General features: G+C 39.9%; 1 protein-coding gene across 1 annotated transcript; it reads right to left on the reverse strand.

The window, feature by feature from the left end:
- Nucleotides 1–2611: 2611 nt before the first annotated feature.
- slc37a4b (solute carrier family 37 member 4b) lies at nucleotides 2612–9383 on the reverse strand. The gene is made up of 10 exons (XM_072375272.1): nucleotides 9332–9383; nucleotides 8096–8514; nucleotides 7653–7885; nucleotides 4666–4912; nucleotides 4417–4569; nucleotides 4253–4338; nucleotides 4066–4179; nucleotides 3915–3980; nucleotides 3695–3833; nucleotides 2612–3595 (listed from the first exon to the last, which is right to left on the reverse strand). The coding sequence occupies exons 2-10, from the start codon at nucleotides 8241–8243 to the stop codon at nucleotides 3429–3431; spliced, it is 1353 nt and encodes a 450-aa protein (XP_072231373.1). The 5' UTR covers nucleotides 8244–8514; nucleotides 9332–9383; the 3' UTR covers nucleotides 2612–3428.
- Between the last annotated feature and the right edge of the window lie 12314 nt (nucleotides 9384–21697).

Consider the following 21697-nt stretch of genomic DNA (forward strand, 5'->3'; position numbering starts at 1 on the left):
GATTAAAATCTGTAATTGGTACGTTCTTTTTGAAGACGAGTTATAAAAATGACTACAAGTTTGGTCTCGGTGAACGTGAAGAGCCAGTTTCAGCACCATGGACAGCTTCACATTCACCCTCTGACTACTGTGCTATTTTCTGCTTTTCTATTTAGTTTTTTTCATTTTGTATATGTTCATTTAAACCTCTCCCGAAAGGAGTCTCAATTTCTTTATATTTTGCTTCCAAGCAGCCGGACTTTCTTGTTTTCTTTTAAAGTCGTCTGTAGCAATAGGTCTCCAGACTTTCTGAAGGTGTTGACATTTTTCAAAAGACTTTGACTATTTTTTCATTCATTTTCAGTATAGCTCTTGCATCTGAATGAGTTATGGGTCAATGTTAAGTGCCTGAACACATTTCTCTCAAAATGGTCAACCATAAAAAAAAAGCACTGAACTCAAGGGATGAATCAGTGGAAATTAGTCATTTTTAGTCACCCTTTTCTTTTTGAGTTGTATCTATGAAAAATACCAAAGGTAACACAGTTTGACTGATTCAAAATAGCATTTTTGTACCAACTCGGTTATTCCCAGCTTTGCATTCCTCAGCATGTGCGTTTATTCAAAACATTTGGAGAAACTGGACAAACATTTTAAGGGATTGACCACATGAACAACCAGATGTGTGGATTTAAATCGATGAGCATTACATCTGCAGTTTTTAACCACTCTGATTGGGTTTTTCTTAATTAGAGTATGAATAGGCAGCAGCTTCTTCCTATCAGTTTTCATGCTGTATTCAGTAACAACATGGGATTTCCGACCTCCTAATAAATCAACTAGGAAACTAAGAATAAACTGAGGAAAACACCATAAAACATTGGATTTTCTAGCTAAGGCTTGTCAATCTAGAATTACATCATTACATCTTTCTCCCAAAAAACAGTGCTTCAAGTTTTTGTTCAAATTGTTGTTCTTGATGTAACAAAATATTAGGCTAAACACTTTCAAATAAATTTAAGTCATGTCAGTTTGGGGAACCATATTTCTGCTGACAAGCTTTTTTTATTTATAGCAAAACAACAGACCAAACCTACTTTGTGCATTGGACATTAATACTGATATACTATTAATAATATTCCACTTCTGAGATACAGTACATCTAATGTAGCATTAATGTTATTGATTGTGGATCCCATACGTTTTATTCTGTAGAGTGCTGCATCCTGTATACAGCGTGCCTACATACGATAAGAAAAGCTGTGTGAGTGTATGTGTGAATGGATGAATAAGAAACACATGTAAAATGTTACGTCGAGTCTAGACTAGGCTAACAAAAAAAAGCTCCATAATTGTACATTATTTTGTACAATTACAGCTGTGTTTTACTTTATTGTAATTCATTATCTGCTCAAAATGTTATGTAACAGAACGTTATATCCTATAGTCCTTATAAATGCAGAGCGATGGGGAGTAACAGGTAGATTGACACAACTGATGCATAAGAGCGTTTTTGTTCCATGACACCACATAGGAAGTCCTCTGTAAGAACTGTTCAGGTCAGGCACTTTCAAAAAGATGCGTAACAGGTGACTAGATAAAGCAAGGTCAAAGTCATGAGGGAGCTTCAAATAATCACATGAACTCAGCTGAACCACAGAGCCTGTAAGTGAATAGGAGTTGCAACTGCTGATTAAAGTCACAATTAAAAGCGGCCTTTACATAGCAGGTGAGGATGCCGACACATCTGACAGCTCGGAACCTGGTGAGATGGATTCTTTTGTGATTGAGATATTGCATATAGAGAATCCAGCTGCTTGGCAGGGTGAGGGGAGGCTTTTCAGAGGCTTCATGCAAGCTCTAGCTGAGTAAGAACCATATTTTGAAAAAAAAAAATTCCAACATACAGCACCAGTGAATACTTTGGAAACACCTTTTTCATTCAAACGGGAAGACTTGTCCAATGTGCAGAGTTTGTTCAAATAGTGCAAAAAGGCTGTCCTTATAACAGAGTCTCAAACCAGAACCAGAAAGACTCACAATTTGTGGAACTCCAACACTTTTTGGGCTTTAAAATTGTTAAAAGCTCCAGATTTTTTAGCCTCTCAGAATCATAACACACCTAAAATTCTTTCATTATGTCCATCATATAAGCTCAAAAATGTCCAGGCTTCAAATAAAAAAGTGTGATATCGCAAAAGAATTATTGGATGTTCAAAAAACGCATGTAAGGATTTAAGAGGGGCTGATGGTAATGTTTCAACATGGACTATCAAGCAAGGTGGCAAAGTACGAGCCATCATCAGAACATCATCCAAGAATTTTTCTTCTTTGCCGTCAGTCAGTTGATTAGGGGTGGCATTAAAAAAATACATATTTAACTTTACTTACTGATAAAAAGGGGAGTTGGGGTTTTAAAAAAAAAAAACATAGTTAGACCAAAGTATTATTAAATACATACCCACGTGTTTGCATCACTTTGTCTGAATTCTTCCTTTTCTAAATTAACCGAGAATTAAAAAGGTTCATCGCCATCTCACAATTTCTGTTTTTTTTGTGACACTCTGTTTGGACATGTGTACGTGAGATGGAGTTTCTTCTTATGTATGAGAAGTGTAGAAATAAACAGAAATACAAGGAAACTTCACAGTTATTAGAAGTACACTGTACAATTTATAGCATTGTGAACTCATTCCAGTTGACAAATCAGGTTTCGAGATGAGAGGTTAGTGATACAGCATTATAACTGCTGCGCATTTCTATGACGACGGTGACATCATCTGCTGTCATGTAGCAAACGTTCTTCAGTTGTTCACAACATTTAGATTCAGAAAAAGCCAACACGGTCTCAGAAGTGTTTAAAGTTGTGTACAAAAATAAAATGTTCTTCAAGTACTTCATATCAGCAAACTAATGAACCGGGTAAGTGAATACAAATACTTTAGCTATAAGTGAGATGAACTATAACATAAGCTCTGCAGTTGTGAAGAATCCATAGCTGTAAAGTTATGTAATCTATACAGACAATTTAGTGACATTCTTTAAGTTTAATTTCGTTTAAGTGACCTCCACTGAAGGCAGAATCAGCAGCACATACAATTACTCCTCAGAAAAATCAGACCACAACTTTTTACTTTAGTAAGAAACTTTGAAAAGTCTCAGGACAAGAACACCATGTAGAAATAAGTGAAATAATTCAAATAGAACTTAGTGATGAACATTTGTGATCTACTGCATCTTTGTGCTGTTGAAGATTACTACGCACGCAACAATAACCTCTGTGTGAGTACAAAGGGATTTAGCTACAGCCACCCTGAGGATCTATGAAACAGTTCATGGGAGAAAATGTGTTGAGATTTGCCTCTTTTTAGAGTTGTTTTTGTTTAATACGACTCGAGTCCAAACAATGTGCAGTATCGCGTGTGCAGAGCCACCAACAGTGCAGGGCATTAGTCCATTTTCTCCGCAATTCGTCCCATTTTGGTGCGCATGTTTCGCATGAGGAAGAAGCCGACGGTGGAGATGCCCATTATCACCTCAGCTACCCAGAAGGCCACGTCCCAGCTGTGCTGTTTGGCGATGGAGCTGAAGGGAAGCCCTGCCGTAAAAGCCCCCACTGTAACAAACAGAGAGCTTGCTCAGTCACATTAAAGTGTCAGCACTGAAACACGACAGGCTGTCAGATTTGTTTTGGTCGTGTGAGCCTGGAACTTACCATTGGCCATCAGAGCAACGACGGCGTGAGAAGTTCCACAGAAATTTGAAGGAGCACTTTCGCTTGCTATCACCCCAATCAAGGCAATTGGTCCATAAGAACAAAATCCAAAGATGGCACCGAGGAGGAGGATCCAAATCTGTCAATGACAACAAGAAAACCTGAAACAAACCATTTTGGAGGGTTTACCCATTTGACTTAAAGCATTTTTTTATTGTACCTCTTTCTCGGATACACCAATAAGGACAGACACAGGATGAATGACTTGAACCCAAAGAGGAGCCTCCTGTGGAAAGAAAAGAGCTCTTCCAGTATTTTTGATAAAAGGCAACATGTTGATTTCACACAATATTGAGAGGTAATGGAATTACCATTGGGATATCAGGTGTGATGGTCACTCTGAAGAGGTACATAGACACGTACATGCCAGCCATCATGAAAATAAGCAGGGCATGACGGGGGTTGCCATGAGTGCTTAAACCTTGCTGAAGAAAGAAAGGAGAGGGCTTTTAAAACACTGAAACTAAAAAGATAACCAAAGTCGTGTCAGTTACTCACCCGGGCTACAGCTCTGTCTGAGAGGAAACCTGCTGCGAGGCTCCCAACAAACCCCCCCACCTCCAACGCACTCATGTAGGTACTGCCTGTAAGCAACACAGCTGATGTCAGCACCAGTCAGGTTACACCAAAATCAAGAGTGAAGAAACTTATTTAAAGTGCACCCATGAGAGCAGTTTGGCCTTTCTCCTGCATGAGGAACAGCTGTCCCCAGTCAGTGGCAGCTGTCTTCACCCCAAACACCACCATGTAGCCCAGAGACAGCACCCACAGGAAGGGGGAGAGGAGGAATTCACTTAGAGTGCTCTCGCTGTTGCCTGGTCAGCAAAGATGCAAGAAATCAGCTTTGTACACTGCAACATCCCATCTAAAATCTGTATGATAACTGTTAGTGTGCTCCTTGTTTTGCTCACCTCCCTTCACCCCTTTCTTGGCTGCTGCCTCGACGGGGGGCAGGCCCACATCCTTTGGCTCATTCTTTACGAACACCGCACATACAAACGAGAAGGCGGCACAGAAAATGCCTGACATGGTCAAGATAGTCCTCCAGTCATAGTACTGCAGCAGCACGGTGGACAGGATTGGACCCAGAGTCCCGGCCAGGTTCATGCTGCAGGACAGCACAGACCACAGCGTTCCAAACTGGGACGGCTCATACCACTGATGGGAGACACATGGGAGAAAACAGTAAACCTTTCCAAAATCCTAGAAATAAGAATCGATATCGTTGACTTAGCAAGGGTACTTCAAGTTGAACACCTGATTAATAAGAGCTCAGATCACCTCAGATGAACTGCACTCAAACAGAGCTTTTTCTTTAACCAAAACAAACTGCTTGGATGTTAATTCCAAACACACGCTGCAGAAATTAAATGCTTCTGTCATCCTCCAGCTTTGGAATAAGTTAACAAGTTACTCCTGAAAATTCAGCTCTCAGAGTCGTGGCACCGTCCTCAAACCCCCGCACTGCAGCATGGGCTGGTGTGCTTTATTGAACTTTGAAATATTTCCCTTGCTGAGTGAAACTTTCTCGACTACACCTGCAACGCAGTCATTTAATAAAACACACAAACACGAATCATCGGATCTCCTCGCGTTTTAATGATGTGGCAGCGATATGGATCAGCTCATCAGTTTAGACATCAACATTGTCAGAATTCTGCTTCCTGCTTTGACTGCAGCAACCATGTCGCCTTCAGCCCACAATAAATATTAAGATTCTTATTTTAACATGATAGTAGATTTTTGTCAGATATATGCAGCTCCAGATCGATGACTCTAATTGGTCATCTGGTGCCGACTCCATCCGTTTTACATGAGCACGCACATGTCCAGAGTTTGAAAACCTGGGTTGACACACAGTGAAACTTACTAAGGTCAAGGTCAAAATATGCTGATATGGCTCACTTTATCTTTTCAGATGGTTAAAGGCAAAGTTAGGATGCTGTGTAAAAGGATACATATAAACAGTACACAAAGGATTCACACTGATGTTACATCCTATATGCAATCCTGAGATAACATATTGGATATTAAAAAACACAAACAAAATTGGTTTTTGGGGTTAGGATGTTTTCATTTTGAATTTGATGCCAAAATAAAGTCAGCTCCCAGAGTTGCATCACCCATTTTTAAGCAGCACTGTGATTTCAAACTGTGCAGACACACCACTGCTGTTGTTTCAGATTGGATTTCAGCTACTCAACATTTGTCTGTTCATAATGCACCAATGTTTGTAACAGGTGACAGACCAGAGGCCTGTACTGAAATGCAGATTCAACATACCCACGGTATCTGCTGTTTGTCAGGACCTAACAAACCCTTAGAAATCAATATGGCACAGCACTGTGCAGCACCAAGCAACTTGCTAAATGTGTCAGAATCATATAAAAGGGTTTGACCAATCAAACAAGGAGTATATATAACAGCTGTATATTTCACAAAAAAAAGGCAATAAAAGTTTTGTTTGTTTTTTTAAATGGTCCAATCTAATTCCAATTCTCATCAGGTCAATAAGAACACATTTTGGAATAATCAGTTTCTGTTTCAAATCAGCATTTCCTTCCATTGGGGTGTCTCTAATAAAGATGTCAGTAAAAGCCAAAGGATTGCCAATCTTGAACATAACCTGCTCTGGTGCAGATGAGGTTTCAAGCCAAGGTTGCCATGGCGATGCACCTTGGAAATAACTGCACCTCCATTGTGACACTGAAACCCAAGGGTTGAAGTGAAATTGCCACACTAAGCCAATAATCCTGCTTCATAGAACAGGACCCTAAACTGCAGGCAGGCCACACAAGCACCTGCGCTTTTACCATAGAGTCGTATTGTTTTCTTACAGTATTTACAGAATGTTACTGAAATACTGAAATAAGCAAAGCCTTTCCATAGAAGACGCTGCCCGATTTCTTTTGAGTACATAGATTTTTTTCTCTCTAGAGATTTGATAATTCTCAGATTTCCGCCTTTATACCACTTTCATTTTAACAATGCAAAGGTTAGAATTGTTCTATTCTATTTTACTGCACCTGGAGAAATGGCCTGAAAGCCAAACGCCCTCTTAATGCAATACAGTTAAAGGCAGCCATGAAAACCCCTCACACAGCATACCTAACAGAGTTGCCAGTAACTTGAGAATCCACTTGGCCAACACGTAAGGCCGCCATGGGCTTAACCCCGTGTGGATCCATAGGTTGTGGATTGTAAGTCAGCTGTGTAATAGATTTAAAGCTGTTCAAGACATTTGTTCTCAATGGAGACAAAAAAAACCCACCTTTTTTTACAAGTTGCTTTTACTTTTTGGAAAGATCTGCAAAGAAATATCTATAAATACACTGTGCTGTAAGCTGACTCTACCACCCACTGTACAAATGTCAACGCCTATTTACTTCCCTGCTTTAGAACACTGCCACTTTTAAGGCAGCTTCTCCCAAAGCCTCAAATTGTTTCTAACAGCAAAATCCATCAGTCTGAAAAAAAAAAAAGCAGGACTTTGTAAGCTTTGAGGTCTCGGTGATCCCAATATATACACTTGAAGCAAATCCCAGTTCTATTTATAGATGAAACCGTCACAGATTATTAGGTAATCCTTTAATTTCTGAAACTACTACCACTGATGGCTTTACTACTCTTGCGCTGGACAATTGGCACCTCATACAGGTGACTGAGATCTCCCCAAACCAGAAAGAGCTGCCTCTGTCCTAACAGCCGGCACCGTCTGACGGCCTGGAACAAGATCCTTCCACCCGACTTTCCTCCAGAGTAAAGACAGCAAACACATGTGGTGTCTTTCACTTATAGCTGAGAATAACCACGGGCATCACGAGCAGCCTGCATGTTGACAACATTATAATAACCAAGAGATCTGAGCTCCACGAGGTAACAGAAAGGATGATTGTACCTTGCGTAGCATCTTCCCGCACGGGGGCCAGCCACAGCCTTGTCCCAGGCCGTTAATGAACCAGAGGAGTGCAAACATGGATACGGTAGAGGACCAGGAGAAGACAATGTTGATACCCCCTACTATAAAGAGGCCGATAGAAAAAAGCCAGCGTGCGCTGATCCGATCCGACAGCACGCCACTGATGAACTTACTGATGGCATAAGCCAAAGTTTGACTGCTGGTGATCATACCTGCAGGGATACAACAGAAGTTACTGCTACAGAAACTGCACAAAAGGAGACTTTGAACACCAGCTCTGTGGCGCAAAGAGACCGACACAATTTGCAACATTTGAAGGGGAGTGATGAGAGAACAACAGCGAGTCCAAACAGACCCTTCGCATAGCAGTATGTTGTATGTGAAGACAGGGGAAAGGGTGAAAAAACTAACTTTTTTCTTACCCAAGTCATCTTTGTCCAACTTTATCTCCTCCATCACAGAGGGCATGACAAAGGAAAACGTCTTCCTGTTAAAGAAATACAGTGCATAGCCGATGAACATGCACAAAAAGATGACGACGCGATAGTAGCTGTAGCCTGTGGCCCCCATGGCTGAAGTCGGCCAAACAGAAAGTGAATATCAAAAGTCTTCCCTTCAGTGAGGTCTCCCTATCTGAGCCCTTTTGGCTCTAGATCACAGCCAGCAAAAGGCAACGCAAGACGTGAGGCAAGCGGTCGCGTGGGTAAAACAGTGCAGGCGAAAGACTTCCCATGAGGAGAGGCACTCTTTGCAGCAAACGTCTTCCTCGCTGGTGGCTCAGTTGATCTGAAAGGGCGCTGCTGGTAGAAGCAAGGACAGAGCAGGGAAACCTCACACCGCCCTGGAAAATGAGAACAACATACCAAACATTACTTAAGACAGAAGCGATTGCATTGGGTCATAATGAAGCTGCTGGTGTTTTGTACTTCTAAAGCTGGCAAAATGTAGTTTTAAGGATTTAATACTGACTCATTCAATGGGATTATGTTGGAGAGGAATGCGGAGTGGACTTTATTCAGAGTAACTTTATCATTATTTACTCTCTGGGCTGTTTGTGATGCTGACACTTCAGCCAGCCTCTTTGATGGGCAGGATTGACGTTAGGGTCAAAGGACCTACAGCTGTAGCTCGTCTTTCTGTGTCTCTTCAGTCTTTCAGTATCTGACTTGTCTCTTTAAAGAGCTTTGGTGTCAGGCTTGAAGGGGGTCCAGTCAGAAACGCTGAAAATATCAGATGTCAGGAAACTTGAACTTGTCAGGCTGACTTTGCGATGGCCATTTTTCATCTTTTACTTCTTCTTTTCGTGTGTGATAAAAAAAAAAAAACACCAACTAAGAGGATATTAAATGGACTGTGTGTGTTATTTCCAGCCGGATGTATTACGCCGTTTTGCCAGACTGTGCCCGCGTGTCACATTAAAAAACGACCGACAAAGTGACAACAGAATAAACCACAGCAAACGGTTCGATGAATTCAACAAGAACAGCAGCAGCTGCCGTCTGTCGTTACTGGGTCTTTTCCTCAGTTCTGGTGACGAACCGATTTGTGTGGCTGATCGCGTATTTGTGACCCTCCTCCTCCTCCTCGGGCTTATATTTGAACAAACCCCGACATACGATCGTCCGGCGTCTCGATGAAATGCAGAGACAACCTCTTACCTTTCATTCGCGTCCCTCTCGCTGATCCCATCTATGCTTCAAGGACGGCGCGCGGCCACGAATGCTCTGCGGGCGCGTCCGCGACACGTAGCAAACAACACAGGCGCACGCACAGACTTTTACTGCAGCACTACAGCTAAACTACGATACAAATGTTCGTGGACGACAGAAGTGATTATGTAAACTGCAACGCTCTTTAAGAATATGTTCTTTTTAAAATGCCATGGCGCGTCATGATCCATTTAATGATCCATGATCCATCCATTTGCGGCACTGGTGACCTTTGCTGTAGTGAAATATCCACATTGAGCTGACACTGCTGACTGCTGCCCTCTACTGTTAAAACCCCATAACAAGCATTCAGTTATATCATAAAAACTCAAAGACACCAAAGCAGATACTTTCTACATGCCTGTGTTCTATCCTCTTTTTCTGTTGTTCAAAGGAATGAACGGGATTTAATGGCCCTATGTTCAGATCATCATCACCATCCAGAGGTTTTCAGTGTTTTGAACTGTCCAGGGGATCACAAGAGAGCATAACCAGTGTCGGTAATGACAGGTGTCAAACAAAAACATGGCAGTGCAGGTGCTGGATACTGATAAACTGAGGAAGCAGGTCAAATACACAAACTTTTAAAAAACTGATCACAAGCTAAAAGGGCTGGAAAACAGTTTTCTTTCAGAAAATCATTGCTAAAAAGACGGTTTCTATACGACGCCCGAAAGAAACTTAAAGTCTGTCTGCTAAAAATCAAGTTTACAACCTTTTTAATATGTCCCTAAGATGTATTTTTTTATGTGTCACTCGACATATCGTAATCAAAATCAACCATTCATGTGAGGATTTCTGCTTGGAATTTGTGAAGAGCCGTTGCATACACTATTCAGAAGAACCAGGAACTAAGAAAACTGCTAAACTTTATTCCAGTCTTTGCAAAACAAACTTTATTACAATTATCTGTACACCATTGAATTTGTGTCAATTCATTTGATCCCTCCTTGCCCTTCTGAGAGAAACACGATAAGAAAGCGTTATCTTACGTAATCCTAAGAGCTTTAATCAGGGCATCTGGACTTCTTCTTGGATCTTGAAGGTGTTTCACCTCTTCTTCAGTGACTCCTCTCTCAAACCATCTATCTTCTCTGTCTTGAATGTGTACATTACGGTCCTCAAATGAGCGTCTGTTCTCCTTGAGATGAAGGTGCACTGCTGAGTCTTGACCCTAAGAGCTGACTCTCCTATGTTGTAGAGCTGTTGTTTGGTCTCTCCTATACAGAGGTCCGCACACTCCTCGCTGCACTGCACTGCATACACGACGCCACTCAGTTTGGGTTTGGGTGTTTTGTCCTTTGGGTGGATCAGTCTCTGTCTAAGAGTGTATTTGGGTTTGAAGTGTACTGGAATGTCATGTTCGGCTTCTTGGGATTACCGTGACCTAAATGACTGAGAATCCACATCGACATATAAGCTTAAGAATGTATGCTTTTTGTGGAATATTTCTGTCTTTTCTGCCTTTTCCCAGGTCTTGTGAATTTTTCCTCCCATCCTTCCTTAACATCACCTTTTCCGTAAGAGGTCACGGAAAAGACTATAGAAGGTAATGAGACTCCCCTGCACAGGAAGGGAAGCAAAGGATAAAGTGGAAAAAATAAAACTCCACTTCAAACTTCAAAGTAAGCAGAAATCTGTTTGCAAGCACAATTAAACGTGTGTATGTGAGGGGTTTTGTGTACCAGGTGTACTTTTTGATACAGAAAGCAGGATCCTGATCTGTTTATGCATGATTATCGGCTGAAAATAAAGTTTCACTGCTTCTTTGTGTGATGCATTCTTCCTGCCAAGAGATGGAGCTGAAGTAAAGTGTACAGTGCTGCTAAAGTTTCCCTCAGTGACGGAAGTTTTAGATCAGATTTTTAATGTGTTATTCATCTATAATTCAGTTCTTTATTGACATTGTTCAAAATGTCCCCATCACTTGCTGTGCTGCTTTAACCTGCTGCAGAATCCCACTGCGCAGCACTAAGTCTGGAGGGGTGCAGTATAAATTTACAGGTAGATGTTATGGAGGATGGGACTTCTTTAATTTCCTTATGAAGTCTCTACTGGACTCCTCTTGCCAGGTCAGAGATATTAACCGATAATTTGAGCTCTGAAGATATGCAAAAAAAAAAAAAACATGGGTTTATTCAGCTTCAGAGAAATGTGACAGCATTTATTCAAATACGATTTTTTTTTTAAGGATGAGACAGACAACTATGTATCTAATTATACTGTATCATAAAGGATACTTTTCAGCCCTGACAGTAATGTATTGAGCAACAAGAGGATAATAAATTATTAGTGTCTCATCAAAGCTTTAGAATTTGATTTATACAAATGTCTTTTAACCAATATTGGATCAACGCACTGCTTCGTAATACTTGGCCGTTTTCAGTTTTGTCAAAGAACATGATATCACATACAGACAAAATGTCCAGCCTTGCATTGTTACATATCAAAGAATCAAAAGGATCAAAAGAAGAAGTCAAGCATCATCATACGCTTGGTAATCCAGAGTTAAACCTGAAGTGCCTTCGCAAACCTAAAATCCTGCCCCAATAACTATGACAGCACATAAAAGGATAGTTTGGTTCTTGTTATCTTTAAAGCTTGGGACCTGGGACTGTTCATTATGAAATAAAAATGATTGGCTTTGTGATCAAAGAGAGCAAAACTGACTTCTTTCCGCAGAACCATACATCAGCATGAAATGGGAGACAACTAATCAGAGGACCAGAGGCCACAGAGGAGGAAGTACACAGCCTCTTCTTGTTCACTGACACTTTTCAACAGCAATCATGGTTTCACAGCAGGGGAGGCAGGCCACAAGGCGGGGATTAGCCTCACTCAATTAATGTATCAAATCGAGTGCCTGCTGCTTGAAGATTGGAATAGTCACTCTTTCTTCAGTTTCTTCTCTCTGTACATTTTGGGGATGTTTACAGCCTCCTGTGGCTACAGACACCTTTCTTACATCCAACTTCACTTGCGTGCAGTGCAAAGAAGGGGGATTTAGAACTCAAGTGCAGAGAAATAATCACATTATATATGACATATGCAGATGGCTGTGGGTTCAAGGAGGCGCAAATGTATGAAAATTCTTTGTGAATCAATTTATTGAAAGAAGTGTCTTCTCATCAAAATATTTGAAAGTTGAAACCTTGTTCTGTATCAGAGTCCGTCTTGCATAACGTTCATCACCAAAAGACATTTCTTCCACTTTTCAACCTACAGGTACAGGGCAAAGACCAACAATAGGTGGTGAGAAAGCAGATTGCAGGTTCAAAGGCAAAAAAACCCCAAAAAAACAAGTGAAGACAGAAATTTAATAAAAATGTAAACGCAAAGAACAATTTGTGAATCTGTAGAGCCTGCTGGGAGGTTGTAGTGATTGCTCACTGAACAGAGACGATCCCCGAGCTTTCACACTCTGAGGTTGATATGTGGGATGGTCACATCAGTTCAGCTCTGCCTTGCATTGCTGTGCAATGACTAAATCTGTGTTAAAGATGACAATCGTGATGAAAGTCTGGTTTGATTTAGCAGTAGAGTTCAGAAATGCAATCTCTGGGTCGCTCCAACATCACAAATTAATAAACAATTTCTGCTGTGTAGAAAAATAACAGGCTGGCAAAATTCCATAAAACTGAATGAGAATGAATTAGTTAATTCAACCTGAGTGCTCTGGATAGGGAGAGAATAATTGCACTGGAGGATACAGAGTAAAATATTTCTTAAAAAAAAGGAACGCTGCTCATCTCAAGACCCATTTAGGCCCCTTTTTTCACAACACTGAAAAAACGCAATTCATTATCATCACTCATAAGTTTAGACCCTATAATGTCGTGTGGAGTTAGTCATTTGAGAAGCAATTTATCACAATGAAATACTCAGCAGAAGCACTTATGTGCAGTTTAATGTACATGAAAAACCAAATCACTGTGTACAGAGATGAATTATATAGTCACGTAAACTACCTCGTCAGCTGCACGGGGAGGGCGGCCATCTGCCTCGACCAGCTGGGGTTTGAGAGGACAGAAAAGATGGGACAGCAAACACCAGAACACTATTCAGAGGATACCTGATGAGACAGCGAACAAAGTTAATGATAATGTAATGCCAAATGTACATAATGTCATTTGAGGAAATAAAAGAGAGCAAAGTGAGTAAAAGTGAGTCATAGGAGGCCCCCGAACAGTCTAGGCCTATAGCAGCATAACTATGGGATGTTTCGGGATCACCTGAGACTCCCCTAACTAAAAGCTTTATAAAAAAAAGGAATGTTTCTAAGCCTAATCTTAAAGTTAGAGAGGGTGTCTGCTTCCTGGACATATACTGGCAGCTGGTTCCACAGAGAGGGGCCTGATAACTGAAGGCTCTGCCTCTCGTTCTACTTTTAGAAACTCTTGGAACCACAAGCAAACCTGCAGTTTGCAGCGAAGTGCTCCGTTAGGAAAATGCCTTACAATGAGATATTTAAGATATGATGGAGCTCGGTCATTAAGAGCTTTATATGTGAGGAGAAGAATTTTAAATTCTATTCTGAATTTATCAGGGAGCCAATGAAGACAAGCTAAAACTGGAGAAATATGATCTGTCCTGTTAGATCTCATCAGAACTCCGACTGCAGCATTTTGGATCAGCCTTTTCAGAAAATTTGTGGGACAGCCCTATAATAAAGAGTACTGCAGTACTAGAAGCCAAGGAAATCACATCTCGAGTAACTATATATAGTTTGTCCCTGAAGCATTCATGTCCAAAGGCAACAACTTCAGTTTTGTCTGAATTTAGAAGCAGAAAGTTCTGAGTCATCCGGGTCTTTATGTCTTTAAGACAGGCTTGTAGTCTGACCAACCTGTGTTAAGGATGTTGTGTGTTATACCATGAATATGACCATTTTTACATATTGATTGTTTCCTGCATTTTTGACGTAAAATGATTAATATTCTTTCCTCTTTCTACACAAAGCTCCATCATCAGCAAATAGCGACTGTTCAATATCACCACTTTAAGAAAACACATCATTATCCATAACAGACAATTATAATGGAGTAATGACACTTCCCTGAGGAGTGTCATTATCTACTGTATACCTTTTTGATCAAACTGTTCCAGTTTTAACTTGATTAACTCTATCAAATAAAAAGTTGTCAGTCCAGTTATATAGTCTATTTGCTACTCCCATAACATTTAATTTGATCATTAATCCCTCCTTCCAGACCATATCATATGCCTTTTCAACATGCCAGATTCTTTATTAACTTGTGCTTCCCTTTCCTCTGCTTCCAAACAAATAACCAGGTCCGTGGTTCCTCGACCTTTCTTGAATCCACTCGGTTGAGTTGTTAAAATTCCTCTACTTTCCATATAGAATGCTAATCTTTCTGGAATCATTCTTATATGTGAAGCTGGTGCAATCGGTCTGTAATTCATGGGACTTGATGGCTCCTTCCCTGGTTTCCTGATAGGAATAATTGCTGCTTCTTTTCAACCAGCTGGTGATTTTTCCACTTCCCATATTTTACTATGTAAACAACTTCATGGATGCTAGATTCCCTAAATGTTTTAGCATTGTATAGCATACGTTTTCTTTCCCTGGAGATGTTATTCCAATTCTTAGAATTGCTCTTTTTTATTTCCTCCAAAGTAAATAGTGCATCCATTGTGCTATTAGTATCCTTCCTCCTCTCAAGAATCCTGATGTGATCGGCTGTCGTTTTTGCGCTTTCTCTTTTGCCAACTGCTGGTTCCTCTCCCACCTTTAGTATTGGATACTGTCTCTCCCTTTTGAATCCTCTTATGCTCCTACTCATATTCCAGACACCTCCTAGAGGACCTAATACAGTACAAAAATTTAAGAAAAAGCATCTCCACTGTGTTTATAGAATAAGAACCACTGAGTTTAATTATTGTGCGTTAAGTTTGTGTCCACAGGTAAGAAAAGGAAATGAGTGTTTCCACCAGTTTTCCTTCACATAAGGTAGCAAACAAAAGCTCCAACAAACAGGTGTTGCTTTATTGCTTTAATACTTTATTCAAATTCATTACTAAAAAGCAGATGCAGTGGATGCAGTTTGCTGGATCGCTTGTCTTTTCACAAGGTAAAATCCAATTTAGGGTTACACTGCAATAACAGCAGGAGATTTATTGTCTAAAGAAAATCTGTCATCTATCATTATATTTTTTTTATTTCACAGCATCTCCACATTTTGCTGAAACAGCAAACAAGCTAAGTGAAGTTGGTGGCAAAGTCTGTTTTATGAAAACATCAAAAGCTCCAAGTCCTCAGTCCAGTTATATAGTCTGTGTTGTTTACGCTCCCCATAAGGAGAGTAAAACAGTAAAACTGAGGAGGATGCAGCACATTAAGTAAGTATTTATGACCTCTGCACCAAACAAGTTTAATGTATATTAGAATATATGTAAGTGCATGATTTAGTGGTTAAATTATTGTTTTTTTATAAAATCTAAAGCTTGTTCTTCTGGAGGAATTGAAAAACTGTTCCAATGGCAGTTTTGACTTATTTGAGTGAACAGAGGGAAAACTGGAAGAAGCTGCTATCGCAGCTGACGAATATGTTCTGTCCCACAAAGTCATATTTGATCATGTTTTGCAAGACTTTCTCGCCGCTCAAAATTGCCTGATGACAATCTTTCTTCCTCCGCGTCAAATGGCAAAGCTGGCAGTTCTGGTAATGAAAACTTGGAAAGAAGTTGTCTATTGTAAGAAACCTGGTCATCTTGTAGCTGACTCCCATTTTAAGTAAAAAACAAAAGGGCTAAACCAGTGGTTCTGATTGGTTGTACACCAATGCTGCTCAGAAGATCCTGCAACAGGGTCATCTAAACAGATGTAAAGAAATTAAACACAAGCGGCACAACAAACAGGAATGCACAAAGACAAAACCAGGATTCAGATAAGATGCAGAAGGAGAACAGCAGCAAGAATCCAAAAAAACACAACCAAAATGACATAAAATAGCACCATTAAGCGTTTGCAGCGTGAAAGTGTCCACACAATAATCAGAGCTATTTGTATGTGATAGTTTCTGATTTCTTTCTCTTAAATGCAAAGGTGAAATGCATTCTTTGCTTTTCCTTTTGTGACATTTTAATCCAGATCTAAGGCATTCTAAACTTGCACTGAAAAACACAAACGAGAGGCCATCTGACCAAGAACGATGCTTTAGCAAAGCAGTAGCCTTATGCAAAGTGTACCAGATAGCTTGATTAGATCTAAATAAGAGTTGACCAGTTCAGAAGTCAGCTTTGATATACCAGATAATCATCAAAATGGAATAATGCCCATTGATAGCAGTAGTTTATCTTGCAGGAGGCAGAATAGTTCATGTGAATGCAGTGTTGTTCAGCTAATGAGACTCTTCAAGTAAAAATTCTGGAGGCCAAAACAAGGAGGGATATGTTAAGTGACTCTTTCAGTATGAGAACTTCACCCATGACTTGACTCTGTTTCCTATTCCACAGTTCATTTCAAAACACAGAGTGGAGACTCGCCTACAGAATACCAATGGAGCTTGAGAAGGGATTTGTTTGCAGGTTTGGGAAAGCCTTACTTCAAGGCTCTTTGTGAAGGCTGAATTAACACACATTGTGCGCTGCCCATTGAGACAGACAGAGACGGAATACCCGGCCATTCAGCTTGACTGAGCCATTTCTTTTTCTCCTTGCAACTTCCTTTGCCGTATTCTCTTTCCCTTCTTTTCACCATCATGGTTACAGCTTGTGCAAGCCTGCAACAGTGGCAGCAACAAGGTGGATGACAGGGTACCAGCTTTGTCAATGCAATAACTTCAACGTTCTTAAAATAACCCAGAAGCCAAATGGTGCATATTGAATACTCAATCATCTCTTAAAAGCAATACTGCAGCTGACAGCCTCAATCACATGCCTATCTGTACTTGTCTTCCCAAGATCATGTCCCCCTAGCTATATCATATTCTGTATTTATCTATTTTCATCTAAAATGTTTTTTTATGTTAACAGACTTCCAATGCACAAGCTGCAGCAAAGAGATCAGTGTGCAGGGCTTTGCCCTAAATATCGCCTTCAACCCTCTTGAGGCCAACATCCAAGGGATCTGGAAATCTGTCAAAAAGCTTACAGGGTCCCCAGCCGCTTTGACCTACTTAATTCTTTGCAAAACAAACTGCAAAGACATACAGAAAAAGAAAATGCATATCATATCGCACATAATCATCATCACCACTACTTACGTCAAAAGTAGCAATATGATGTTATCTTGTCTTATCAAGGAGTTCTGCATGAAATTCTTCAACACAAGCTGAAGCACAACTTGAAAGCCTTTTTGATAGTTTACGTTACACAAGACTTTGCTGTTTGTTGAGTTTGAACCCTTGGTTTTCTGTCAGTTGTTTTAGCCATTTGCAGTTAGCAAAGGCAGTTAGCTAGTTTTTTTAATTAATTCGTTTTTTAGATGGGACACACAATGTATTCAAGGCACCTCAATAAACACAAGGAGCCGCTCTTTCTTGTTCTCTTGCAACAAAAGCTTTTCCAGGAAAATAGGAAAAAAATACAAATCCCCTTAGATCAGGGACAAACTTGAAGTCAAAATCAAATATTAAAAAGACCATAGCCTTGGTTCTAATTGTGACAGATGAGAGATAGCTGAAAGGTAGGAGGGACAGTATGTCTCTAACACAGTCTCAAAGAAGGTTTGTCAAAACATTTTTTTATTTCTGAGAGATGACATGAATTTCTCTCCATTTTTTGTCTTGCTTAAATATACAAAATAACATATATTATTAGCATATGGAGTACAGTCTCTGTGCTGTTTTTGTGAATGATCCAACAGAAATGCTTGTCAGATTAAAGAGGAGATAATCATCGTATTCAAAAAACCAATCATCACCAAGTATGTATACTTACTGGTGTAATCTCAATCTTTTTTTTTTTTATCTGCTTATATCTATATATTTAGGTATATGTATATATATTTTGTTTTCTGTACTTATGTGGCATGTTAAAGTGTGCTGGTACATATATTATTATTATATATATAATATATTCAGTTCAATTTTATTGATAAAGCACAAAATTACAAAAAATGTCATGTCAAGGCACTTCAAAAATCCAGTCCAGTCCAAATTATTGTAATACAACCATAATCAAATTAATTAAATTCCATCTAACTGTCTATGCAGCTGTCTTTGCATCTTAATGGGAAAACTTTTAAAACTTTTGCTGTACAACATAGAAGAACAAAGATGTTCTATTCTGTTCACCAATGGCTGCTTTAGTTTGGTGTTAGAGCTACACGATAAACTGTAAAGAAACAAATCTAACTTTATCTGCTCCCTGATACAATACCTTTACACATTAAAATGTAATTTTTGTTCCACTTTCAGTCACTGCTTGGTGAGGTTTAGACACTAAGAACTATGTGGTTAATTTTAGGCGTTAAAATGCAATTGATTAGGGTTAGGTATTAAATAATATGATACTAGGTTAGGGTTTGGAAAACATCAGACCTGTCCAGAGTGTCAGTTAAGTAAATACAAAACAGAGGCCATTGTCTTTGGAGCCAAGGAAGAATAGTTAAAAATCTGTGTTCAACCTCAGTCTGTAATGTTAAAAACAACAAATCCAGCCCGAAATCTGAGTGTTATTATGGTCTCAGACCTAAACTTCAACAGCCATATCAAGTCAGTTATGAAGTCAGCCTAAAGACAACTGAAAGTCAACCGAAGAATATTTTTGGGATTAAAGGACTAATGTGTCAGAGTGATTTAGAAAAGCTGCTCCATGGAGGTTTCTTTTTAGCAGTGATCATCTTCACCTTGGTGGGAGCAATGGTATCAGTAATACCAATAATTTTCCCATTGAATTTATCCATAAGCTCATTAACTGAAGGTGAGTGGAGGAGGGTCGAGGAGGAGGAGATATGAATAAACATTTCACAGGTTTTTTGATGATCTCTGCCTGGAAGCTTCTGTTAAGCTTCGTTAATAAAACTCTCAAAGAAAACACAAGAATGATCGGTTAGAGTATCATCTGTCACCATAACTTTAGAGATGTTCAGACCGTTGGATTTTATTAAGTCGAGAATTACAATGAATTGAATTCCAATTGGCTTGAATTGGACTATATTACTTAAGTGCCTTGAGATGACAATTGTTGTAATCTGGCGCTATATAAATAAAATTGAATTGAATTGAATTGAGACAATGTCCTTTGTTCCGTGTTTTTTCATCACATGTTGAGTCAGTCCAAAATGATCAAGATCACCACATAATTCCTTTACCCACATGTCCTGAGGGTTATCAAGATGGATGTTAAAATCCCCAACAACAATTACACGATCAAAATCAACACAGATGACAGACAGCAGTCCAGTAAAATCATCAAAGAAGGTTGGATGGTAACTTAGGTGGTCTGTGGACATAGGGAAACAACACACGGGGTGAGGAGCCACATATTCCAATGTAGCATAGTTGTCATAGGACATTTTCTTGCATTGAGGGGAGATACTAAACAGAACAGCTACTACACCTCCTTTCTCTGTCTAGGTTTACTCATGAAGCTGTAGTTGGGAGGGGTTGTTTCTAGAAGAACTGCTGCCTGATTGTCCTGATGTTTCTGTTAAAAACATAAAATATAGTTTGTGTTTTAAAATAAAACCATCAATTAAAAAAAGTTTTCCCTGCCAAAGACCTGACATTTAGTACTATCTGTCCCATTGTTATTATGGACTGTCTGTGGCTAATGAACAGTGAACACAAGATTTGATAAATTTACAGAATGTTTTGGGCTCTGAGGGTCGACTAGTGTTTGTCTGCTACGTATTAAAACAGGGATGGAGGAAACGACTTCGATATCGGGCCCTGGCTTGTCCTGGAAAGAGCCACAAGTACACACAGTACTGCCACCTGGACCCGGGAGATATCAGCTGGAACTTGCTGAATCATGAAGCTGGGGCCTTGCAACCTCATTCGTGAAGAAGCTTCTTTTATACCTGTAAATGAGTCTTCTTCCACTTTCGCTCAGTTCTCCTGCCTCCACGCCTAACCGCCCTGGTAGTGTCATTTAACCAAGGCTCAGGTTTGGGTTTGGAAAACTTTGTCTTTAGTGGAGCCACTGTGTCTTATGTTGTTAAGCACAAAGAATTAAAGTGAGAGGATAAATTCTCAATATCTGAATCAAAATACAGAGATGCAGTTGTGTTTATTATCGAGTTGCATTCCGCTGAGAACTGAGCTGCGGTGGAAGAGTTAACGACACAACGCCGTCGTCCAGACGCGCAACGTTTAAACGTATGACAAGGGAGAGGCATGTGGTGTATGAGGGATGGTCGCCTTCAAACAGCCTATGTGTAGATGGTACAGGAAGAACTCTGCTGACATAGGCTTGGTCGAACACAGAAACCTTTTATTGCCAACCGGGTCCGTATCAGAATTACAGAATGATGCATCAGATCTGGAGAGATCTTCAAAGCCCAAAAGTCCAATGCAACCTCTGTCTCACTGTGGGTGATGCTCCTGTTAACTAGGGTAAAACCTTCCAATATTTGGTAACCCTGAAGATGCTGCTTGCTTCCATCGACAGGTACATAGCCAGAAGATAATGTATACATATCAGGTGGGCCCCTCCTGGACTTACTAACTGAGGAATGTGTTTTTCTCAAAATATCTACGTTTGACTAGGTGCATCTCTTATTAGGTTACAAACAGATTGTGGTAGTCATCTTCAGAAAAGGGAAGCATCTTGCTTTAGTTAAAGCACATAGAATCACGTTGTTGTTGTTGAACTGTGCAATATGAATACATTTTCCTTACTTTGCCCTCTGGGAAAGACTAAAAGCTTCTGAAAACACACTGCTTTAAAATTCGTGCTCGTTAGTATGAACACAGTGATTTTTTTTTCCATTGAGGTTGATATGAAGTCCTATCACTGGTTTAAGGGAAGAGTTTCCAAACTTAGATTTTCACGACTTACTTTCATGTCACATGATGCACAGCCACCATCCATTTATTATTAAAGGTTAAGTCAAGTTGGTGGATTATCCTCTGTAGCTTAGCATTTCTTCTAAATGTCACACCTCTCAAAAAAGACAAAACTAGCACTTAATGGTTACAAACTGGTGATCACTCACTGCCAGAAAATGTAATTGCTTCCCACGTGTTTGAAAGGTGATTTTGTGCTTGCCAGTGGCTCATCTTTGTGCACAGTACGTGCACTCTGTGAGATTTTTTAGTGTTTTCTCAAGATCTCCAAAACAGACTGAATGTTGACACCGAAGGGAGGTTTGTTCTACCGTCAAAGCAGAGGCTCCCTAAGTTGCTT

This window comes from Leuresthes tenuis, unplaced genomic scaffold (assembly GCF_036924035.1).
Source record: "Leuresthes tenuis unplaced genomic scaffold, fLeuTen1.0.hap1 SCAF_21, whole genome shotgun sequence".
Taxonomy (NCBI): Eukaryota; Metazoa; Chordata; class Actinopteri; order Atheriniformes; family Atherinopsidae; genus Leuresthes; species Leuresthes tenuis.